General features: G+C 43.7%; 1 protein-coding gene across 2 annotated transcripts in view; it reads left to right on the plus strand.

The window, feature by feature from the left end:
* The window catches only part of PPP2R5B (protein phosphatase 2 regulatory subunit B'beta), a 142,348-nt gene that overhangs the window by 41,406 nt on the left and 74,369 nt on the right, over positions 1–26,573 (plus strand). For both annotated transcript variants that reach the window (XM_073604873.1, XM_073604872.1), the window contains exons 3-4: positions 22,853–23,049; positions 24,976–25,077. In XM_073604873.1, the coding sequence (XP_073460974.1) occupies positions 22,853–23,049; positions 24,976–25,077 (299 nt within the window). The remainder of the gene's footprint in view (positions 1–22,852; positions 23,050–24,975; positions 25,078–26,573) is intronic.

The following is a 26,573-nucleotide window of genomic DNA, read 5'->3' on the forward strand; positions in this document are numbered from 1 at the left end:
AATGTCATTTTTAAAGGAAAAAATCTCATTTAAAACTGCTTGCGGGTTTAATGTCATGTCGGGTCATGGCAATATGGATGAAAATCAGTGAGACAAACGGCATGGGTACCCCCCAGTCCATTACCAGGCCCTTTGGGTCTTGTATGGATATTAAGGGGAACCCCGCACCCAAATTAAAATAAGGAAAGGTGTGGGGCCACCAGGCCCTATATACTCTGAACAGCAGTATACAGGCGGTGCAAACAAGACAGGGACTGTAGGTTTGTTGTTAAGTAGAATCTGTTTGTAATTTTGAACATTTTTAACGTGTTTAGCTCCAGCCAAAAAATCTTTTCTAAGCTTTTTGGAAAACATAGGGAAGGGTTATCACCCCTGTGACATTTGTTTTGCTGTCTTTCCTCCTCTTCAGAAGATTCCACCTCACTTTTTTGTCCCAATGAAAAATGTTTTTTGAAAATTTGGGTTTTTTTGTGGAACAAGGATTGGAAAGCATCAGTGGAAAGGAGAAATTGTTTTCCCATATTAACTCTTACAGGAGAGAATTTCCCTTCCTAGGGGTAGATTTCATCTCACTTCCTGTTGTCTCCTTCCGTTTGCAAGTAGGAGTCGTTTGTAAGTTAGATGTTTGAAAGTAGGGTCCTGCCCTATATACTCAGCAGAAATTTGGGCCTTAGGTGTTGCTGTGGCCACAACACTGTAAGCCCTCACAGGGCCCTGCTGTGAAATATTAGATCAAGAATTGTAATTACATGCCCCTGTTGAACAGGAGCTGAAAAATTAGGCCTTAGGCACTGGTGCTGGTGCCACAACACTGCAACCCCTCACAGACACTCTAGTTGGAACGCAGGAACGAGCCCTGCTGCAAATTATTGCTTCAAAAATTGTAATTACACGCCCCTGTTAGACAGGGGCAGAAAAATTGGGCCTTAGGCACTGGTGCTGGTGCCACAACACTGCAACCCCTCACAGACACTCTAGTTGGAACGCAGGAACGAGCCCTGCTGCAAAGTATTGCATCAAAAATTGTAATTACACGCCCCTGTTAGACAGGGGCAGAAAAATTGGGCCCTAGGCACTGGTGCTGGTGCCACAACACTGCAACCCCTCACAGACACTCTAGTTGGAATGCAGGAACGAGCCCTGCTGCAAAGTATTACATCAAAAATTGTAATTACACGCCCCTGTTAAACAGGGGCTGAAAAATTGTGCCTTAGGCACTGGTGGTGGCGCCCAGAACCAAAAATGTTCTTACAAGCTATCAGCGTGATGATTGAGGAGGAAGAGGATAATTACTCAGGGATAGTCACTCAGCATCAGCATAGGCAGTCTTTGAAGGGATCTGAGATTTCAAAAAAAATTATTCGGTTACATCAGCATCAGGTGCTTGGTAGCTGGTGGTGATCCAAGACTCATTCATTTTTATGAAGGTCAGCCGATCGACCGAGTCGGTGGACAGACGCACCCTGTGATCGGTTACCACGCCTCCAGCAGCACTGAATGTGCGTTCCGAAAGAACGCTGGATGCAGGACAGGCCAGTAGCTCAATTGCATACTGTGCAAGCTCTGGCCAGTGATCCATCCTCAAGACCCAGTAACCCAGAGGATTTTCGGTGGGAAAGGTGTCCAAGTCTGATCTTGCCCCTAGGTATTCCTGCACCATGTAAAACAGACGCTGGCGATGGTTCCTGGAACCGATCATACCTTGGGGCTGCGGACCAAAAAATTGTCTGAACGCATCGGTCAGACGGCCACCTTCTCCACCGCTCCTTCTTTGACTGACCGAAGCCTCAGCAACACGTTGTCCAGAAACAGGAGTTTGTAACCTCCCAGTCTCTGGGAACGCGTTGCACAGACCTTTCTGCAAGGCCTCCCGAAGATGTTTCATCCTCTGCTCCCTCTGCGATGGCAAGATAAGGTCCGCAACCTTACCCTTGTAACGTGGATCAAGGAGGGTTGCCAGCCAGTATTGGTCCTTCTCCTTGATACCACGAATACGAGGATCCTTACGCAGGCTTTGCAGGATCAGGGAGGCCATGCAGCGTAGGTTTGCTGAGGCATTCGGTCCGGAGTCCTCTGGGTCACTAAGAACGACATGGTCCGCAGCCACCTCCTCCCAGCCACGTACAAGTCCATGTGTTTCTTGGGACTGATCCCTTAAAGACTGCTGCTGATGCTGAGTGCCAGGCTCCACCTCCATACTGACACAATCTTCCTCCTCCTCCTCTTCCTCCTCGTCCTCTTCCTGTGTGATCGGCGGGCACGCAGGAACACTGTCTGGATAAAGGGGGCCTTGAGAGCTAAGGAAGTCCTCCTCTTCCTGCCTCTGTTCTGCCTCAAGTGCCCTGTCCATTATTCCACGCAGCGTGTGCTCCAACAGGTGGACAAGGGGGACAGTGTCACTGATGCATGCACTGTCACTGCTCACCATCCTCGTGGCCTCCTCGAATGGTGACAGGACAGTGCATGCATCCCTGATCATGGCCCACTGGCGTGGGGAAAAAAAACCAAGCTCCCCTGACCCTGTCCTGGTGCCATAGTCGCACAGGTACTCATTGATGGCCCTCTGCTGCGTGTGCAGCCGCTGCAGCATGGCCAACGTTGAGTTCCACCTGGTGGGCATGTCACAGATTAGGCGGTTCTTGGGCAGGTTAAACTCCTTTTGGAGGTCCGTCAGCCGAGCACTGGCATTATATGACCGGCGGAAATGCACACAGACTTTCCTGGCCTGCCTCAGGACATCCTGTAAGCCCGGGTACCTGCCCAAGAACCGCTGCACCACCAAGTTAAGGACGTGAGCCAAACAGGGCACATGGGTCATTTGTCCCTGTCGGAGGGCAGAGAGGAGGTTGGTGCCATTGTCGCAAACCACCATTCCTGCCTTAAGTTGGCGTGGCGTCAACCACCTCTGAACCTGCCCCTGCAGAGCTGACAGAACCTCTGCCCCAGTGTGGCTCCTGTCCCCCAAGCACACCAGCTCAAGCACCGCATGGCATCTTTTGGCCTGCGTACTTTCGTAGCCCCTTGAACGCCTACGGAGCACCGCTGGTTCCGAGGAAGAGGCCATGGAGGAAGAAGAAGAGGAGGGGGTGGAGGAGAGAGGTGTGTCACAATCAGCATTTTGGAGGCGTGGTGGCGGAACAACCTCCAACACTACTGCACCTTGTCCTGCATCCTTCCCAGCTGCCAGCAGAGTCACCCAATGCGCCGTGAAACTTAGGTAACGTCCCTGTCCATGCCTGCTGGACCATGAGTCAGCGGTAATATGCACCTTACCGCTGACCGCCCTGTCCAGCGAGGCATGGACATTGCCTTCCACATGCCGGTAGAGAGCCGGAATCGCCTTCCGTGAGAAAAAGTGGCGTTTGGGTACCTGCCACTGAGGAACCGCACATTCCACAAACTCACGGAAGGGGGCAGAGTCTACCAACTGAAAAGGCAGCAGTTGAAGTGCTAGCAATTTTGCCAAGCTAGCATTCAACCGCTGGGCATGTGGATGGCTGGGAGCAAACTTCTTTCGGCGGTGCAGCAGCTGGGGCAGGGAAATTTGCCTGGTACAATCTGACGTCGGTGTACCAAAAGCAGATTGCCCACAAGTACTTGGCTGTGACACACCTAATTCTACACCTTCATTCCTCTCACTGCAGGTCTCAGAGAGGACTGAAGGTCTAGTGGGGTTGGAAATCTCAGCTGATGAGGAGCAAGGAGAGATCCTCTTTGTTCTTTGGTGTGGGTCTTTTAGATACGCTTGCCAACGAACTGCATGGCAGGTCAACATATGTCTGGTCAAGCATGTGGTACCCAAGCGGGAGATATTTTGGCCACGCGAGATACGCTTGAGATATATGTTGCAAATAGCAGCGGTGCGATCTGATGCACTCGTCTCAAAAAAGGCCCACACCAAAGAACTTTTTGAATAACGCGCAGAGACTGCAGCGCCCTGCACATGTGGAGCTTTGGGGTGTGATGCAGTCAATGTGCTGCCCTTAGGCTGGCCCCTGGAGGGCATCCTGCCTCGTTGGTGATGTGCTGCCGCCTCCTCCTCCTCCTCCTCCTCCTCCTCCTCCTCCTCTCTCCTATCAGGCACCCACGTTGAGTCAGTGACCTCATCATCCCCTCCCTCCTCATCACTGGAGCAAACCTGGCAGTATGCTGCAGCAGGGGGAGCATGACTGCCAGATTGCTGTCCTTCTTGGGCACCCCCTCTGTCCGCGCTCATGTTACTGCCTTCATCGAGCTCAGTATCGTCATCAGAGCCTTCCAAACGCTGGGCATCCTCCTGGAGCATGTACCCAACACTGTGGTCAAACAGTTCGAGGGAATCCTCATGAGGACATGGTGGAGCTAGGGAAGGAGTCACTGATGACATTGAGCTGAGGGAAGAGGCCGCTGCTTTGCCAGACAAAGCACCCTGGGCATGGGTGAGAGAGGATGAGGAGGATGAGGACGGCTTGGTCATCCACTCGACCAAGTCTTCCGCATGTTGCGGCTCAACATGGCCAGCTGCCGAAAAAAAGGCCAAGCGTGTCCCATGGCCACGTGCTGATGAGGATGCACCGTCTCCACGACCAGCACTAGACACAGAGCCTGCTTGCCCTCTCTTATTGGCTTGTGACTGTCTGCCTCTCCTTCTTGGCCTTCCAGACATACTAATGGCCTGTAGCTGCACTAAGCTGGGATAGAACACCTGTAATTTTCTTCAAGTAGCTTTATATACTGTAACCAGACAAGCCTGCCTGTCAGTAGGAAGATAACAGGAACGGATCTAGCTGAACACTGTGAGCAGGACGCACTGTACTAAATGTAAATAGTCTAGCTGCCTGACCGTGGTACTAATAGGATCAAATAGAACACCTGTAATTTTCTTCAGGTAGCTTTATATACTGTAACCAGACAAGCCTGCCTGTCAGTAGGAAGATAACAGGAACGGATCTAGCTGTACACTGTGAGCAGGACGCACTGTACTAAATGTAAATAGTCTAGCTGCCTGACCGTGGTACTAATAGGATCAAATAGAACACCTGTAATTTTCTTCAGGTAGCTTTATATACTGTAACCAGACAAGCCTGCCTGTCAGTAGGAAGATAACAGGAACGGATCTAGCTGAACACTGTGAGCAGGACGCACTGTACTAAATGTAAATAGTCTAGCTGCCTGACCGTGGTACTAATAGGATCAAATAGAACACCTGTAATTTTCTTCAGGTAGCTTTATATACTGTAACCAGACAAGCCTGCCGGTCAGTAGGAATTTAACAGGAACGGATCTAGCTGAACACTGTGAGCAGGACGCACTGCACTAAATGTAAATAGCAGGAACGGATCTAGCTGAACACTGTGAGCAGGACGCACTGCACTAAATGTAAATAGCAGGAACGGATCTAGCTGAACACTGTGAGCAGGACGCACTGCACTAAATGTAAATAGCAGGAACGGATCTAGCTGAACACTGTGAGCAGGACGCACTGCACTAAATGTAAATAGCAGGAACGGATCTAGCTGAACACTGTGAGCAGGACGCACTGCACTAAATGTAAATTGCAGGAACGGATCTAGCTGAACACTGTGAGCAGGACGCACTGCACTAAATGTAAATAGTCTAGAAGATAACAGGAACGGATCTAGCTGAACACTGTGAGCAGGACGCACTGCACTAAATGTAAATAGCAGGAACGGATCTAGCTGAACACTGTGAGCAGGACGCACTGCACTAAATGTAAATAGCAGGAACGGATCTAGCTGAACACTGTGAGCAGGACGCACTGCACTAAATGTAAATAGCAGGAACGGATCTAGCTGAACACTGTGAGCAGGACGCACTGCACTAAATGTAAATTGCAGGAACGGATCTAGCTGAACACTGTGAGCAGGACGCACTGCACTAAATGTAAATAGTCTAGAAGATAACAGGAACGGATCTAGCTGAACACTGTGAGCAGGACGCACTGCACTAAATGTAAATAGCAGGAACGGATCTAGCTGAACACTGTGAGCAGGACGCACTGCATTAAATGTAAATAGTCTAGATAGAAGATAACAGGAACGGATCTAGCTAAACTGAATACAGTGTATATATATATATGCAACACCTGGGATGCATATATATACACAATACACTGTAAGTGCAGCTAACTGACTGACTGTTCTGCCTAATCTATCTAACTCAAATCAAATGACACTGTCTCTCTCTCTCTCTATCTCTCAGCACACCGGAACACACACTACACAGGGCCGCCGTGCAGGCGGCCTTATATAGTGTGGGGTGTGTACTAAATCCCCTGAGCCATAATTGGCCAAAGCCACCCTGGCTTTGGCCAATTACAGCTCTCTCTACTGACGGCGCTGTGATTGGCCAAGCATGCGGGTCATAGTGCATGCTTGGCCAATCATCAGCCAGCAATGCACTGCGATGCCGCAGTGAATTATGGGCCGTGACGCGCCACACGAATTTAGCGCGAACGGCCCATAACGTTCGCAATTCGGCGAACGATCGAACAGCCGATGTTCGAGTCGAACATGGGTTCGACTCGAACACGAAGCTCATCCCTACCCATGATGTACAGATCCTGAAAATGCAAAAGGCTCCCCAATAGAGTCCCCAAGAAATATAAGAAATCATCAGGAGAAGTACGGTACATTTGTGAAATACTAAGAAATCAGTTTTGGGTGGATTGCCCTTTCTCAGCCTTTTTACCCCAGAGGAACCCTTGAAATATTTTTTTGGTTTGCTAAAAATAAATTTACCTACAGTTTGCAGTACAATAGCATGATCATTAAGGCCTCATGTACACTGCTGCTGGTAAATGGATGTTTAGGAGCAGTTGGGAGTTTTTTTCAACTGCTCCTGAACTCTCCTCTATGTTATCTTATCAGTACATGTACACTGGGTCGTTAAGGCCCCTTTCACACTGGGGCAGTTTGCAGGCGTTATTGCGCTAAAAATAGCGCCTGCAAACCGACCTAAAACTGCCGCTGCTGTTTCTCCAGTGTGAAAGCCCGAGGGCTTTCACACTGAAGCGGTGCGCTGGCAGGAGAGGAAAAAAACCAGCATCTTTGGAGCGGTGAAGGAGTGGTGTATTCACCGCTCCTGCCCATTGAAATCAATGGGGCAGCGCGGCTATACCGCGGCTATACCGCGGCTGTAGTGGCGTTATGCGAGCGGTTTTAACCCTTTTCTCGGCCGCCAGCGGGGGTTAAAACCACACTGCTAGCGGCCGAATACCGCTGCAAAAAAGACAGTAAAGCGGCGCTAAAAATATCGCTGTTTTACCGCCGACGCCCCCACCGCCCCAGTGTGAAAGGGACCTTACAGTCCTTTCTGGGCAGTTGAGTTTAGAGGCTTTTTTTGGAATGCAAAGAGTTTAGAGACATCTTAAGCGTAAACGCTTCTAAATGCGGCTAAACGCGGTAACTCGCATATAGCCGCATTTCGTTTACAGGCGTTTCTCATTTTTGGCTATTTTGAAAAAAAAAACATTTATTTATTTGTAACCAGTTCTGGACTGGCTGACGCAGTTGTACTGCGGCAGGTTGGCTCCCCCGGGTGAGCCGCCATAAGTCTATGTCAGCCCTTTAAGATGCTGTAAGAGGTGCGTGCCCGTAGCGTGTGCCTGGAGCTGATGCAAAAGCCCGGCGGGCGCGATGACTGCCAGGCCCCTGCAATCGCTCGTGACAGAGCGAGAACTAGGATCTGTGTGTGTAAACACACAAATCCCGCTTCTCTCAGGGGAGAGGAAACAGATCATGTGTTCATACTAAGCATGAACAAAATAGAAAGAGATTGCCCCAGGGATTTTATGGGTGGGTGGGGGGGTTTGGAGAGAGTAATAAATATATGATTGGTATAACACGGGTAATCAAAAATAGTAAAACAAATATATACTTTATTCAAAAAATTACATGAAATATTTGATTAAAAAACAATGAACAGCTCATACAAATATTTTGCTACATCATGTTAGTGAGGGTTCTAAGGAAAGAAACACATGCAGACATGATATACTAGAAACCCAACATGTTTCGGAATATTATAGGTACAATTCCTTCTTCAGGGGTTTCCTGTGAGGATATATTGTATGATCTAGAAAAATGCGTAAATAGAACATACCAATCATTATTACAAAGATAAGTCAAATATATTGCAATAACGTATAAATAGTGGGAATAGGAGCTTGGGAAGAAAGAAAGGGGAGACAACTGATAATAGTAAGAAAACTTACTAGTTCCTAAAACCGTAACTGTATCCCAGGCAGATAATAGTTTGATGGTTTATCAGGTGAGACTCCAAGTTCCAATCTCCATAATACCAGTCAGAGATGTCTTTTGAAAAGTAAGGCGATATGTGGGCCCATATATTTAGAGCTACACATTAGGCATTGTATAAAATTCCTCCAGTGTGTCTAAGTAGATGGCAGCATCACATCAAGAACACGTCGGATATGTCAGGCCACAGAGTCCACAAGGAACAGCAAAAAGGGAGAGAGGTGCAGGTCCCAACTCGCATATAGCCGCATTTCCTTTACAGGCATTTCTCATTTTTGGCTATTTTGAAAAAAAAAGTATTTATTTATTTTTAACCGGTTCTGGATCGGCCACCGCATTTGTACTGCAGCAGGTTGGCTCCCCCGGCGAGCTGCCGTAAGTCTATGTCAGCCCTTTAAGATGCTGTAAGAGGCGCGTGCCCGTAGCTTGTGCCTGGAGCTGATGCAAAAGCCCGGTGGGCGTGATGACTGCCAGGCACCCGCAATCACTCATGACAGAGCGAGAACTAGGATCTGTGTGTGTAAACACACAAATCCCGGTTCTCTCAGGGGAGAGGAGACAGATCATGTGTTCATACTAAGCATGAACACCAATCTCTCTCCTCCCCTAGTTAGTCCCATCCCCCCTACAGTTAGAACAAACCTAGGGAACACAGTTAACCCCTTGCTCGCCCCTAGTGTTAACCCCTTCTCTGCCAGTGACATTTATACAGTAATCAGTGCATTTTGTGGCAATGTGTCAAAAGTGTCCAATTTGTCCACCGCAGTTCCAATAAAAATCGCAGATCACCGCCATTACTAGTAACCAAAAAAAATAATAATAAAAATGCCATAAATGTGGACGCTATAACGTTTGCACAAACCAATCAATATATTGCGATTTTTATTTTTTACCAAAAATATGTAGAATACATATCGGCCTAAATTGAGGAAAAAATGTGTTTTTTTTTTTTTGTTTTTTTTTTAAATTGGGGATATTTATTATAGCAAAAAGTAAAAGATATTGTGTTTTTTTCAAAATTGTCGCTCTTCTTTTGATTATAGCGCAAAAAATAAAAACCACAGAGGTGATCAAATACCACCAAAAGAAAGCTCTATTTGTGGGAAAAAAAGGACGTCAATTTTGTTTGGGTACAACGTGGCATGACCGCGCAGTTGTCAGTTAAATTGACGCAGTGCCGTATCGCGAAAAATGGCCTGGTCATTGAGCAGCCAAATCTTCTGGGACAAACGTGGCATGTAAATGCGGCAAAACTGACGTTTTAAATGTGGGTTACTATCTGTCAAGTTAAATCATTCAGGAGAGGTTGTAAAAACGTCCCGTATACATGAAGCCTAAATTGTAGAATTATTAACATTCTTAAATTATAAGAATCATATAACATAACATACCAAGCATATTTGATACCAGGGCAGATTCTTTTTTTACACCCCCTGCTCTACACAAACACATTTTCAGTAGTCATCTTAAAATTTAAATGATAATGATAAAAGAAAAAAAACAGATTGTATAAATTGTGTTGTGGTGTCCCTTAACACAAGTGGTCAGAGAAGAAGTGCACCCTTGCACTTGTGGTCATTGTAGGCAGCAGATCAATTTGCCATTGCTCACTGCTTAAGGAACCCATAGCAACTTTAGGAGTAACCCTAGAGCTCCATGGAAACCGGTTTGAGAAATGTCCTAAAGTGTATGTCCAGCCATTTATTTATTTTTTGTGGAATGGTTATAACCCTCTTTTGGCTTTTCATATTATTTGGAACTTCATTAGATACAAGTTGGCTTAATTCTCCAAAAAGCCAGGGCGAGTGCAAGGATTTTTGTGTGCACAGGCGAAGGTGCATTTTGCGTTGGGTTTAGGAATACATAATGCAGAGTGCAGGGGTCCAGGGTGTGTAATGCACATGGTGCTGAAGTCAGTAATATGAAATGCACAGAATGCATAGGGGCAGGAGTGTGTAATGCACAGTAGGGTCATGAGAACAAATTAAAGATGTGTAAAGTACAGTGTAGGCATTATAGGCATTAGCAGACTGTAAATTCCCCCTGCAAGCTATACTGTCCCCGACATTACCCTATCAGCAAAAATATGCTCTCTACTCTAGTGACCACAATAACAGTGATATGCAGTGTGAAACACATAAATGTTTTGTGTGCAAACAGTCAGGTTGATTTGGAAATCAAGAATGAATCAGCAAAAGAGGCTAGTTACACAACAAAACACCAAAAATCTCAGGGAAGAAATGCAAGATGCTTCAGATACTGCATGTGCCTTTTACTCCAAAGAGGACCCACTCATAATTTTTTACCTGGTGCATAAAAATGTTTGTACTCAGCTCGATTAAAGAAAGACAGAAAGAATTAGAAGAGCTAATGGATAATATATGATCTCAGAAGGAAGGAGAAGGACTGCCCTCTATCAAAGATGTATTATATGTTCCTACTCTTACAATTAACCACTTGCCAGTGAAGAAGCTCACTAAGGTCAACCATAGACAGTTTGAATCGTGGCTGGTTCAGCAGGAACTGGTCGAGATTAGAACCATGCATTAGCAGGATGAATGTACCAAGTTGATCGATTGATCAACTTGGGTACAACCAGTCTGCCGGATTTTAATTGCAATTATCGCTAGCAGCTGGTATAGCTTCTCCTGGCAAGAATGTTTTCCCCCCACCAGGAGAATACAATGGCTCAGCGGTAGGGATTCCCCTATCAACACTGTCTGTGGTTGTAGGAAAGGAATTTGCTCTGTTTATGGCCTGCATAAGCAAGGATATGTGGTGACATTCAGAGGTGATAGTTGTATTGTCACAAAAGGAAGCCACATACTAATCAAAGGAAAAATCACAGATGAACTATATAAGCTGAAATGCAGTGAAGTGTTAAACAATGTAAAAAAAATTAAATGTATTCACACCTAGCAATGTTATTTTGGAATCCTGAAGCTATAAAAAAACTAGCTGAAGACCATCCTTCCAGTGGCATCAAAACTGATTAATGCAGTCAGATAACGAAGCGTACCAGTTGCATAAAGGGAACAATGAGCAGGAAATATCTTCCTAAAGGTTGCAATGGTAGGTCTGACAGCTCCTGGGCTTAATTTACCCTTATCTTTGAGATCCTACTAAAGCTCAGTCTCCACAAAAGAAAAGGTATTTTCTTACATTCACTGATAACTACTCAAGTATATTGTGCTCTACCTTGTACAGTGCAAAGATGACATTCCAAATAAACTTGAATGATATCTTGCCCAAGCAAGCAACACATCTGGCAAAATGCAAAAAATTATCTACACAGTTGTGCTCATAAGTTTACATACCCTGGCAGAATTTATGATTTCTTGCCCATTTTTCAGAGAATATGAATGATAACACAAAAACTTTTCTTTCACTCATGGTTAGTGTTTGGCTGAAGCCATTTATTATCAATCAACTGTGTTTCCTCTTTTTAAATCATAATGGCAACAGAAACAACCCAAATGACCCTGATCAAAAGTTTACATACCCTGGTGATTTTGGCCTGATAACATGCACACAAATTGACATAAAGGGGTTTGAGTGATTATTAAAGGTAACCATCCTCACCTCTGATCTGTTTGCTTGTAATTAGTGTAAGATCAATGAGTTCCTGGACTCCTGACAGACCCTTGCATCTTTCATCCAGTGCTGCACTGACATTTCTGGATTCCGAGTCATGGGGAAAGCAAAAGAATTGTCAAAGGATCTGCGGGTAAAGGTAGTTGAACTGTATAAAACAGGAAAGGGATATAAAAAGATATCCAAGGAATTGAGAATGCCAATTAGCAGTGTTCAAACTCTAATCAAGAAGTAGAAAATGAGGGGTTCTGTTGAAACCAAACCACGGTCAGGTAGACAATCTATAATTTCAGACAAAACTGCCAGGAAAATTGTTCAGGATGCAAAGAAAAACCCACAAATAACTTTAGGTGAAATACAGGACTCTCTGAAAACATGTGGTGTGGTTGTTTCAAGATATACACTTGAAGAAGGATGGGCTGCATGGTCGAATCTCCAGAAGAAATCCATTACTATGCAAATGCCACAAAGTATCCCGCTTACAATACACCAAACATCACAGAGACAAGCCTCAAACCTTCTGGCACAAAGTCATTTGGAGTGATGAGACCAAAATTGAGCTTTTGGCCACAACCATAAATGCTACATTTGGAGGGTGTCAACAAGGCCTAGGATGAAAGGTACACCATTCCTACTGTGAAACACAGAGGTGGATCACTGATGTTTTGGGGATTGTGAGCTACAAAGGCACAGGAAATTTGGCCAAAGTCGATGGCAAGATGAGGGCAGTATGTTATCAAAAAATCCTAGAGTAACATTTGCATTCATTAGCCAGGAAGCTGCGCTTGGGACATACTTGGACATTCCAACATGACAATGATCCAAAACACAAGGCCAAGTCAACCTGTCATTGGCTACAGCAGAATAAAGTGAAGGTTCTGGAGTTGCCATCTCAGTCTGCTGACCTCAATATCATTGAGCCACTCTGGGGAGATCTCAAACGTGCAGTTCATGCAGGACAGCCCAAGAATTTCCAGGAACTGGAGGCTTTTTGCCAAGAGGAATGGGAAGCTTTACCATCTGAGAAGATAAAGAGCCTCATCCACAAATACCACAAAAGACTTCAAGCTGTCATTGATGTTAAAGGGGGCAATACACGGTATTAAGAACTGTGGTATGTAAACTTTAGATCAGGATCATTTGGGTAGTTTCTGTTGCCTTACAAAATTCTTCCTCAAGACACCAATAAGTAAACAGCAAATGAGTAACTACTAGTAATGAAACTCCTATGTGTCAAAAGCCCCATGAAATGACACATTAAACACCTGTAGGCAGGTTAAAATGTAGTGGTAGTAGTGAATTAGTGGCTCACACAGAACATGTGAGTAGATAATCATGAGAAGAAAAGTTTGTGAATGAACTCCAAAGAAAAAAAACGATAGGTGGACCCCCGCTTTAAGTGGGGGAGTTCGAATTTTGTTTATGCAGACATACTGTAGGGGCAACAACCATTTTCATGTAGTTGTTCCAGTAATGGTAGTGGTATTACTAATGTATTCTTCTTCCTAGTAGAACTACATGGTTATTATGTAATTTACTGTCTCTGTATTCCAGTTGTTTCCAATCAAACAAGAAGGGCTCAGCTATGTGTCCATTGCAATGTTGATAGGTATGAGTCCTACCTGAAGCAGATTTAAAACAACAGCAATCATTAAAGTTTATGTTAACTAAAATCATTAAATTGCAGACATCCAAACCTGCAAAAACTCATTTCAGGGAGGTGGCAAACTCATTTCTAGGAGGTGGCGCTTCGCGCCCGCATACCCCCCCCCACCCCCCCGTGGCAACATTTTTTTAAAATCACTTTTTCAATATTTTTTCGCAGTGCTTCTAGGGAAGGGGGTGGGGGTGGGTGGTATGTGGCAGTGGATGGTGTCAGTAGTTTTTTTATTTATAATAATTGATTTTTTTTTACAATTTAATTTGTTTAAAAAAAAAATTCACAATGCGTTTTTGGGGGGTGGGTGTTGGGGCAGTGGACAGTGTTGGTAGGGCAGGGGAGGGTGTCAGTAGTTTTTTTTTTTTTTGTTTTTTTTTTTTTTTTTACACTTTTTCATTTTTTAGAAAAAATATTTACAATATTTTTTTTATATTTTTTGGGGGGGAGTTGGTGAGATGTCAGGGGTCTAAACAGAACCCTGAAATCTCCCCTTTGAGACAGACAAAGTGACTGAGGACACAGGTTCCCCAGTCCCTTCCTCAGCACTAAAGATGAATGAACAGGAGACAGTGGCTCCTGTTCATTCATAAACTGAGCAGAGTTGAGAGTTGAACACAGTTTACTCTGCTTAGTAATCACAGGACACAGGAGCGATCTCGATCACTGTGTCCAATTACTAGTTCCCCCGCCACCAGCGGGAGAGGAGGGGAGCCAGTTGCGGGGGACGGGGGGGGGGGGGGCGGAGGAGAACTCAGGGGCAGAGAAGGACATGCTGAATGATCGGTGCGGCTGGAGGGACAGCTGTGAACACCGATCTCCCTGTATAACTGTTTAGCTGACAGCCGCAGGAGGGAGAGAAGGAGAAGCGGCTGTCAGCTAAAAATCAATACAAATGAGATTGGTGTTCACAGCTGTTCCCCGCCACACTGATCATTCTTGGGACATCGGGAGGTGCTTGCGGGTGCGCGGGAGCCGCCGCAGAAATGCCAGAGTCTCCCGCACCTCACGGGAGACTTGAGATGTCTGAAATTGACAGTTTACATTCCTCTTGGGCCCCACTCTGCAGAAAGATTATGTAAAAGGAGTAATTGTGGTCTTGTGACCACTCAATAAACTTACATTTTCAGGTATTTGTCAGACCTGATTTTTTAGCCTACTTATTTAAAATACTTTGCATAAATGATGGGTGTAGGGTTGTCTTAAGTATACATTTTTGCTTTTGTTGGCCATGCATGAAAATACATTGTGCATGCATAAAGTATTTATGATCTGCCTGGTAATGGGAGATGTGACTGAAGATATGGTGAGAGTGTGTCTTGAACTAAGGCTTCATGTACAGAGGTATATAAATTTACACAGGATCCATCTGCACCTAGCTAGTAAATGACTTATTCAGGGCCAGGGGGAGATGTAAACCTCAACCATGTGCAGGCAGTGCACAATGACCCCCAGCCTTTGGTCATACAGAATGATTGAAGGCCAAAGTAATTTATTGTCTGTGCCGCCACCGCTGTTTACAAATTGTTGAAGTTTCCATCTCGTGTTTTTCCAATCTCAGAAAGTTTGTGCCCCAGCAGTAAGGAATTGGGGGGCTTCATTGGATTTTTCTGTATATAGGAAGGCTTTGATGGCTCGGCTCATGTCTGTACACTGCAACAGCATATGTTCTAGGACCTGACAGACCCCCTCCACTATGAGGAACCTACTGTATATTATTGCCTAGGGAACAGAAAGCTGATCAGAGTTCTTCACTTACAGATTGATGAGGAGTAAGGTAAAAAAGATCATTCTCATCCATAAGTACAATAGATGCATCTTGATTTTTTCTGTCTATACTGGTACTGAATATATACAGCTCGATTTGTGCCCTTGATTTATATATACCTAAAACCTTTCATATAATTATATGGCATTACCCTTCACCAAGGGTAATGGCTTACATGATGGAGATGGATTGTGTTATTATGTGTATCTGCCTGTGGACATGGCTGCTCTTGTCATAATGAACATGGTATTACTAGACAGAATCCAGTAGATTTATAACTGAACTGAACCAGGTTGCCATGCACAGGCATTTTTTTTGCCAGTATGAAAAAAAAATATGGTACCTACCTTTTTTTAGAATGACTATCAGTTACCAGTAGGGTTATCTATAGGAATGAAAGCAGAACTGGCGTGATGAAAAGATATATGGATACTACGCCTCCCCAAACTGAATTATATGTGCCTTCTCCTAGGAGAGAACAATTCCAGTTTTCTGGAGCAGCTACAAGCCTCCCCAATTTTTGCACCTCTATTTTATGTTTTCATGATTACCTCCATCCAGTAAAAAGAAACATTAGAGTAAGGATAGATAGATAGATAGATAGATAGATAGATAGATAGATAGATAGATAGATAGATAGATAGATAGATAGATAGATAGATAGATAATACTTTATTGCCATTGTATAATACACAAAATTTATCAAGATACTCTTTACAACAGCAACATTTAAAAATCATTTCTCAACACAACCACACATACATACTTCTAGCACATGCCCACATATCTGTTCTTAAATATATTTATATATTTATTTCACATAAAGTTCCTAAAACGCTGTATCTGATGGGGTTATCGACAATACAGCCCTAGGGAAAAAATTATACTTGTTCTGCATCACTGACTAAAGCTATCATGTATGCGTGTCCTAGCTGCCACTCTGAACTATGCAGCTGGAGCCATACAGTAAAACGAGGCACCCAAAAGAAAATGAAGAATCTGTTTTGTTCCTGGTGCTTACTGCAGTCTCTAAGAGTTTCTATACCTGTGCACTATGGGGAGCCGTAGACCATCTTTTCTCCACCCCTAAACCATATCCACTCCCTGCATGCCTAGAGCTCAATCTTATACAGCATATGTTGTGACTTAATGAGGTTGTAGGTTAGGGCTCACACCTGAGGCCCTTGAAATGTAGGGGACAAAGCTACCTGGCATGTGACATACTGAGGAGGAGTTATTGCATCACCAGGAGGGCCTCTACCTCCCCTAACCACCACGAGCTCCCAGGCCCACCAAGTTTGCACACTGGTTGGTATACTCATCTTAGCATTGCATAGCGGAGTGTCCTGCACACATTACTTAACTTCACTTTTTAATTCACAGTTGATAAGTAGGCATTGTATTGGCTTTATGCAGTTTTATTAAAAGTACTAAAATGGTTTACAGACATACAATTAGATTGTGTCTTCTAATAGTACCATGCAGTTGACATTACACTCCAGCAACAGTTCCAAAAATGGCAACTCAGAGTCCAAGGCACTTGGTATAAACTTCTATAGCATGGCTGTAATGAATCTTAGGAGTTCCATTAAAATATTTGAGAGGGGTTGCTGAGGTGCTCACCTACTTTAGAAAAGCTTTCCGTATAGCTACTCTTTAGGCCTCATGGCATCCCTTCTCCCAGAGTAGGACATATTCCCACTCTATGCTCTCTTCAAAGCTTTACACACAGACCTGGATCCTGAACTGCTTCTCCTCAGTTTAAAAAGGAAAAAGGCCAGACCTCTGAGTACCCCCCACCATGAGGGGAAGTGACAACACATTAAAGGGAGGTTCCCTCCTATAATTTGATTAGCATAAAAGGCAGCCTCTAGGTGGCCATTAATCTCATGTTGAGTTTTTTAGTAGAGTAAACATGAGAGTTAGAAAACAATGCTGGGGAATCATATGTCTTTGTAGTGTTTTGCACACACACGAGAGGTCTTTGACTTTCATGGGGGTTTTCTGGAACTTGTATGTATTGTTCTATCTCTTAGACTCAATTAATATCTATGCATGTTGCTTTTCAGGGTTTCCGCAGTGCTTTTTGCGGTGCTTGCCGCGTTTTTGGACACGCGTTTTTACTGCGATTTTGCCACGATTTGCGTTTTTTTTTACACTTTATATGACTGGTTGCTAAGGAGGGAGCTGGAAAGCCGGCCGCTGCATCCTTAACAACCCATGAGTCATCAGCTGTCAGCTGGTTTACCTGATAAATGTAAAAAAAAAGGAATTGCCGGTAAAAAAAAATAGTGAAAAAAAATAGTGTGGGGTCCCCCCCAAGTCCATATCAGACCCTTGGGTCTAGTATGGATTTGGAGGGGACTCCCCCACGCCCAATTTTTTTAAAAAAATGCCGTGTGGTCCCCCCCAAAATCCATACCAGACCATTGTCCGAGCATGCAACCCGGCAAGTCAGGAAAGGGAGGGGACGAGCGAGCACCCTCCCTTCTGAACCATACCAGGCCTCATACCCTCAACATGGGGGGGTTGGTGCTTTGGGGAAGGGGGGCTCTGTGCCCCCCCACCCCAAAACACCTTGCCCCCATGTTGATGGGGACAAGAGTGGGGGGCTTATCGGAGTCTAGAAGCCCTCCTTTAACAAGGGGGCCCCCAGATCCCGGCCTCCCCCCATGTGAATGAGTATGGTACCCCTATCATTTCAACAAAAAAAAAGTAGTGTAGTGTGAAAAAATACAGTAGCCACTTTTGAAAAGTCTTTAATTAAAAATATCTTCTTCTTCCTCCGGGCTTCTCCTTCTCCCGCTGCTTCTTCTTCCACTCTTCTTCTTTCTCCTGTCTTCTTTGTCCGGTGTTCTCCTTCCTCTGGCGCCGCCGACCCTCCTCCGATGCTGAGTCCTGCACCAGCCGACGACCCTCCTCCGATGCTGAGTCCTGCACCAGCCGACGACCCTCCTCCGATGCTGAGTCCTACACCAGCTGACGACCCTCCTTCGATGTTGAGTCCCGCTCCCGTCGACGACCCTCCTCTGATGCTGCGTCCTGCTGATCTGTCTGCACTGATGTCAAGCAATGTCTTAGATAACGATGGATAAGCCCCCCGCCTGCAGACCCTGACAACCACCGGGCAAAGGTTGTCGGGAAGAGACCCTTGTCCCCATCAACAGGGGGGGCTCTCCACCCCCCACCCCAAAGCACCCACCCCCCATGTTGAGGGTATGCGGCCGGGTATGGTTCAGGAAGGGGTTGGGCCGTTTGCTCGTCCCCTCCCTTTCCTGACCTGCCAGGCTGCATGCTCGGATAAGGGTCTGGTATAGATTTTGGGAGGGACCCCGCGCCATTTTTTTTTTCGCAATTTTTTTTTTTAGCCGGCAATTCTTTTTTTTTTACATTCTTTGGGGAAGCCCGCTGATGACTCATCCGTTGTTAAGGATGTGGCGACCGGCTTCCTGGTCCCCTCCTTAGTAACCAGTTATATAAAGTGAATGTACAGCTAAAAAAAACCCCACAAATCGCAAAATGCAAATCGTGGCAAAATCGCTGGAAAAACATGGTACCTGCGTTTTGGATGTGGTTCCATTGAAGTCTATTACATGCAAAACGCTGCATTTTGCGTCTAAAGAAGTCCCTGACCCTTTCGAAAAATGCAGAGCCACAAAAATGCATTAATGTGAAGATGTTCCATAGGAGCCCATATTAAAAAATTTCCCTGCATTTCTGCAAAATGCAAAATGCATCAAAAACGCATTAGTGTGAATAGAGCCTCAGTCCCTAAGGCAAACATGATGGATAATGAATATTCAGAATAATGGCTAAAATCAGTCTAGTGAAAAAAAAGTACATGGCTGGCTCTTGAAATGTGATTAATGAACCATAGCAGCACTTCAGAAGAGGGAAGCACACTCTATAGGAAAAGCAAAGCAGAGAAGAAGGTGCTTCAAAGTGCAGTAATAAAACACTTTAACCACTTCAAGCAAAATCACGTACCTGTATGTCATTTTGTTGAAGTGGTTGTACCGAGGAGATGCCTGCAGCCAGGGGCATCTCCCAAGTACCATTTTTTAGAGCTGGCAGTCGAGACCGCCCAGGTCTCCCATCCCACCGGGAGACCCGTCCCACTGTTATACCCGAGTGACCAGCCGGCATGTCCCCAAACAGGACTTGGTTTGGTTTGAAGAAGGAATGACTGGGCATGCTCTGAAACATGTCCTGCCCACTCTGACATCACTTCTGGTTGCCTGTATTCCATGCTTATCCTGACAGCACAGCTCTCCATCTTGGATCAGAGACACAGTGTTTCCCAGTGCTGGTCGGCTGGAACTTCCACCTGCAGCTGTCTTTACTCCCAGGCATCCCGCTGGACGTTATGGCTTTGTTTTTTTAAAAAAATGTCGAAAGCACTACTTCCTGCAGACTGTGGTGCTTTTGGTTCTTTGAGAACATAGGAATTTTAGGGTTAAAGGGCAGTTCCAGAAACAAGGTGTAGACTTTTTATAGTAGCAATTGTACCTCATTAGAGCAAGATCTTTCTTTCAGGTACTTTTTTATTAGTCTGCTGTAACAGCAACAGATGGGTACTACATCGTTTCAAGGCCCAACTTTTTACTCAGTGTACTACAGAATGCTTCTTCTCTCAATAGACAAGACCTCACTAAGCTACAGTTTTCTGACCACTCTACTAGTTCCTCACATTCGGACAGCAATCGACAAATATTTCCTGAGGGCTAATAAAAACAAGATTTAGAGCTTTGTTAATATTAGGTCAGGACCTTATTAAGCTACAGCCTTATCACTACTGCACTACTGCCTCTCTAGGTTGGACAACAATAATCTTTATAGGATGCCAAAGCTAAAAGAAAGTTTTGGCTTTAAATACTATAAAGTGATGGTAAAGGGTAATTTTTTAAAATTATAAACATGTTATACCTGTGTAGTGCTTTTGCACAGAGCAGCCCCAATTCTCCTCTTCTCGGATCCACCGCCGGTGCGCCTGGCTCCTAATCTTCTCAGTGTGCCACCAGGGGAAACCGCTTCCTATTGTGGCACACCTGTGGGCTCGATCCCGGGTCACACTGCATATGCCTGTAGACACAGAGGGCATGGTTCTGCCCTGCCCCGGCTTCCTCGTCACATTATTTGATTGACAGCAGCAGGAGCTCCAATCGCTCACCTTAGGAACTCTCTCTTCCCCAGGCTCATTAGTACTCACTGAGAGGGCTCAGACTTGCCCAGTGGGCTTATTACATCCAGTTCACGACTCCCTTTATGTGGTTCCAGAGACAGGACTGTTACAGCTACTCCACTAGTGTCTGTACATTTCTCCCAGGATCTCCAGGTGGATTAGCACTCACACAGAGAAAACTTCATCTGGCCTAAAAGGCCTTATGCATGGCGTTCCCAGTTCAGTTAGACCATTTTAGTGAGACAGGACAACTACAGCTAGCTCTTCTGAGTGTAGGCTGGTGGGGTAATCTGGCTTTCAAACCGGACTGTCCCAGTTTCCTCCCAACCTGGTATATATATATATATATATATATATATATATATATATATATATTGGCACTAACTCCACCCATTACACCACTACAGGAAGGTACAGTCTAAAAGGGACCTAACACCCACTTACATAATTCCCTATTACCACACTATTCTGGAACACAGCCACCTAGTGGGAGACTAGCTAACTGCACCTGCTTACAACTGGTATTGCCTGTGGTCTTCCTGCAGCTAATATTTCCCCATTACTCACTTGCTATGCCTTTTTCTGCACTGTGCCTCTGTGTGGAGTCAGACTTCTTAGTAAAGGCAGGGTTTTGCTTCTTGACAGAGCCTTCAACAAGGAGGACGGTGAGCAGCACAGCAATGACCTCACCCAGTCTCACTCCAGATCTCCTGAGAAGACCAGTAAGAGACAGCAGTGCATTCGATTTCACACTTTATATATACAGCTATGAGGCTCTAGGCCAGTGATTCTCAAACTGTGTGCCGCAGAACACTAGTGTGCCACGTGAGATTTGCAGGTGTGCCGTGGCAGTTTTGAAAAATATTTAAAATTGCTAGTGTTTTGAAAACTGGAACATATCGAAAAATTAAATGGTAAATCAATGTCACAAAAGTTAAAAAAGTAACATATATAAAAACGCAATCTCTGTCAGTCTGTCATTCATTGGTTCTTTTTGTAACGTGAGACTTGTGTGAGATCTCAGGAGAACTTATTCGCCCTAATTATACTGTATTATAATAACAGAGACCGTTCTATTTGTTTGTTCCGTTTGTCGACTTTGGAGCCTCGCTTCCATCTGATTTGGTCTGGAAATCAGGCACATCCTTCACATTAAATTTAAAATTAAATATATATGTAAAGATAAATACGTTCTTCACTACAAAAATTGTTGAATCTTTTCAGGTGTGCCGTAAAAATTTTTAGATCTTTTTGGTGCGCCGCAAGACAAAAAAGTTTGAGAAACACTGCTGTAGGCACAGGAGTGCTTGATCACTTTACACTGTACCAGGAAGTGCACTGCTATTTTTTAGGAGGAATTCAAAAGGTACATTTTAAGTTGCTGCACAAATCCAATGAACATTTCTAAATGCTACATAGGCTTTACATCCACCTGCCCATAGACTTGCATTGAGCTTCTGATCAGGACCGCCTGAAAAACTGACAGACGCATCTTATCGGAAGCTCCATGCAAGTCTTTGGGTAGGGGAATGTATATGGATATGAGTTTGTTTACATTTACCTACCTCCAGATCTGTCCAGGTCTGGAAAAAAAAAATGAAAAAGGACTGCGTCCTTTTCTGTTTTTCAGACCTAACGAGATTGGCGGTAGTTTGACATCCGTCCCGTTCATGTCCAATACAGCAGGAAATCTGTTCATGGATCCCCTGCTAAACATGGGCGACAAGCATATGTGAAAGGACCCTTAATATTCATTTTTGAGTTCAGGTACACTTTAAGTGCCAATACATCAAGATGTTATGCCCTGTAGTAATGGTATGAGCAGCTATTCTTCTAAGTATAATTCTTTAATGAGCAAATAGGAAAGGCAGTGAACATTACTTTTTGCCACTGATGAGTGATAAAACAGAAATTCTCAGCCTTTATCGGGACGTGCAGAACCCCAGCCAGAAATGTTTATTTTCAGCAGAGTGGGGAAAGGTAAGGACATCTGTCCAGTACTATGTCATCTATGTAACTGTTGGGGAGATCTCCTCTCACTTTTTGTCTGGAAGGGAAGTGATGGGATAGTTCTCCAAAGGGGAATGAAATGACATATTTTAATACACTGAAAAAAGGGTTCTAATTTTTGATAGTGTTCTTAGTGCTGTCTGTGCTTGCCTATTTTTGTGACTACCGCACCCCTTATTCTTGTCACACAGACAGGAATTGAGAAAAAATCTCCCAAATGTGGTCCCAGACAAATATATAAGAGCTGACAGAAGTTTTATGTCTTCCTTCTCTAAAGCCACAAAAAAATAGCTTCTGCTCATCTAATGTTAGTAACTAATGCAAAGCAACATAGTGTTTAATTATGGAATTATTGTTTTCTTTGCCTCTTTTTTTGTCAATAGATGCTCCTGTTTCTGAACTTCATGACCTATTCTGTAAGAAGTTGCAGCAATGCTCAGTTCTCTTCCATTTTATGGACTGTGTGGCCGACCTGAAGGGAAAAGAGATCAAGAGGGCTGCACTGAATGAACTGGTAGAATGTATTGCCACCAACAGGGGAGTCCTGATAGAGCCTGTTTACCCAGAGGTTATCAAAATGGTGAGTAAAAATGGCTGAGGAATCTTGACGGGTACAGAATTTCCAATGGGAGAATCCGAATAGCACTCTATCCAGACAACCAGCAGAACTATTTTTCTAACAGAAGGATTAAAAATGGTGGACAGTCTGTCCCTGCTTGATAAAGGTCGCTCTCTGCCTTTTCTGGAAACTGTTGCTGGAATGGAACATTCTTTGTATGTTTTTTGTTACTTTTTTTAATAATATATGTAAAAAGCAGCAATCCTGGGCTTTAATTATTGTTTGTCCCACTATGTATATATTTATATATACTGTATATATTTCAAGCTAAGATTAGGATCAAGGCACTCACAGGTATTTGAAAGAGCATAATAACCCAAGGCTGTATTCACCAACATTTTGGCTTGTCACAGTAAATAAAGCCTTGGCTTATTTATGCTCTTTCAAGTACCTGTGAGTGCCCTGACCATGATGTTATATTATATATATATAATTTTTTTTCTTTTTTCACTTTGGAGTATCTGCGCTAATTTTCCTGGACTGAGACTTGAGCGGCACATCATGTTGATTGACACAACACATACCCCCTGAATGGTTCACTGAACATAAAATAAATGCAGACTGCTGCATCTGGAGACATTTGACACTGAACTCAAGCTAATTTCAGTTGCTCAGAGTCAGAGAGCAGATGAAATGATCTGGATGGCAGCCCGGTGCTTTGGAGAAAGCAGGGTACAAGCCTCAGGCACTGCCTGTGCTTCTGCATCTAGCATGTGTGATTAGAACCTTAATTCGAGGTGGTGGGTAAAAAAATTATGTACGTATCTATAAACTGAGAATGTAAAATAGCTTTTGAGTTTGTCAAGGGAGTGCTGGAGATTTCTAATTTCTTCGAAATCTACTTGTTTTATGTTGACCTTGTTCATAATAAATATGACTGGCCTAGATTGGCCTCGGTTTGACTACCAGCTGGGCACATGGCCCAACTGACCTTCTATGACCCAGACTATGTGTACCACTGTTATCTAAGGGGACCTTTTAGGCAAGAAGGGGAAAAAACACCTTTCTACTGTATGTAGTGTTCAAGTAGATATAGCATTGTATTCCACTGCAATTACATTTGTATATTAATACATGAAAATTATATATTTAATTATTGATCAAGGCTTAGGTTGCATTCACATCCTTGTGTAGCAGGAACTCTCATTTTGTTTTGAGCGTTTTTCACACATTTCCACACATCGCACATAGGGTAGCCATTTCACTTGAATGGGATGCCCTATGCTTGACAAGTGTACAAAGAAACTCCAGAACCTTTTCGTTGTGGGGTGTGAAGAGTTTTTTCACTGTTTTGGTGCGTTCGCAGTGCTTTTCCTGTACAACAAAAGGTCCAAACACATGTCGGCTAACCACACTTGGGATGCCATTAGCAATTAACTGCCCTGCAAGCACTGCGCATGTTTGTAGCACATTAACGTAATGCGCAACAAAACGTATGTTTTCTGTGCACTTTGTTGCGCACTCCAGAAACGCCAAGTGTGGTTTTAATTTCTTCCCTTTGTTTTTGCTGTTTATGAGAATTGCAGTATATACTGAGGGAGGTATAGTTGGTAGACTGCCACTGCTAGCCTCTCCTTTGGCAAAGGCTATCTGCATGACACTGATCTATTGGATTCAATATTTCTTGAATCCATAAACTGGAACATGTAGTAGGTCAGGAGTTGTGAGTTTATGAAACAGTAAACCAGAAAGTTTTGACAGTAGAGACAGCCAGGAGTCTAACATTTTCAGAATCTGGTTGCTTGCTTTAATATTTCAATACGAAATCTATGTCAGTAGGCAAATAGGTGCTGTAATTTTTAAGTGCGGTCTGTATGTGCTGTTTTATATAGTAAAATGTTTTAAATTTTGTGCTTGATCCAAGTTTCCTGTTTTTCATGTCTTAAGATCTCAGTGAATATATTCCGCACACTACCGCCTAGTGATAATCCAGAGTTTGACCCTGAGGAGGATGAGCCAAATTTTGAGCCCTCTTGGCCACATCTGCAGGTATAATATGTTGATTATATTATGCTAGTCAATGTAACATTACAGATCTTAACGTATATTTATATGAACTTACATTTTAATACTTCTAATGCACCTAATTATTTTAATATATTTATTTTTATATGAAAGAAGTTTTGACACTAAAGAAAGTATTCTTATTGTGACTGTAAAGAGTTTGAAAAGCTCATTATTAGCATATCCATCAACATAGTCCTTTGTGGGGAGATTGCTCAGTGTCCATGCTGTTGAGTGCTTCTACAATAAGTGGAGTAGCTCAGAGTCATAAATAATGCACTTTTTTGCACAGAATCGACTCTGAATGTGACCAAAGTCGCTATATAAAGCTCTTTTATGTTGGCTCCCAAGCTGAGATCCATAAGCTGCTCCTAAATGAGGTCTTGACAGTGAATTAAAAATCTTTGGAGTCGTATTCCCACTCTGCGATATATATATATATATATATATATATATATATATATATATATATATATATATATATATATATATATATATATATATATATATATATATATTAATACATCATCTGCTATAAAGCATCGCCCCAACTTGTGTTTTCCAGGTCTCAGTATTACAAGCTTGTCCACCTGGCTGGGCAGCTATTTGCCGGTACCCTCCTCCTCGAGCATAAACTTGTACATGTCGTGCTGATCAGTGTTAGCCTGATGATTGGCTTGCCAGCTCTGGGTATCTACCTCTTATGACTCGAAAATATAAACATTGCCCTGGCTCTGTAATCCTTTCCCTCTTCATCTTAACCTAGATAAACTTTTAACTTATGAGATGATGCTGTTGCTGCAGCAGTGAATGTTTTAGTTATTGATAATGTGCTTCTTCCCAGAAGGTCTGACTACAGAAGCAACCAATCAAAAGATAGCGCTAAGCAGATACACCCCTTGGAGACTATTTATTAAATGCAAGAGCGGGAGGGGCCATTAAAACACTCTAAGTTTAAAGAATGTCGGGTCCAAAAGTAGCTCCATAATGAGCTATATTGATATGTTGTTTAGATTCTTTTAGGGCTGTACCCTGCAGATTAACATAAAACAATGTGCTTTACAAATGTGCATTGTGCCTCCCTGGCTTTGAGAGCCCAAAACTGGCACAGTGCAAAAAATAAAAAAATAAAAAATTAAGAATTGTAAAACAAACAAAAAAAAACAACACTTTTAAAAGCTAGGAGGAGACGCACTCATGTGACCTGTCAAAGCCACCTGTCAAAGACTCATTCACCTTCAGTTGAGCAGGGTGGACTCTTTGATGTACTGCATGGGCAGCTTCTGATGCTGCAGCAATGAATGTTCCATTCATCTATCCTGCTCTGCTTTTAAAGAATATGTAAACAAACATTTCATATTCCTGATAAGTGCTTGCTGCACCATCTACTTGTATTAAAAAGTATCCTGTATCCTTGTATTGCTTCCTTTGTGTGAAATACCCAGTGTTCCTGCCAATCCCTCTGCTTTCCTATTAAAAAC

Source organism: Aquarana catesbeiana, linkage group LG11, assembly GCF_042186555.1.
Source record: "Aquarana catesbeiana isolate 2022-GZ linkage group LG11, ASM4218655v1, whole genome shotgun sequence".
NCBI lineage: Eukaryota > Metazoa > Chordata > Amphibia > Anura > Ranidae > Aquarana > Aquarana catesbeiana.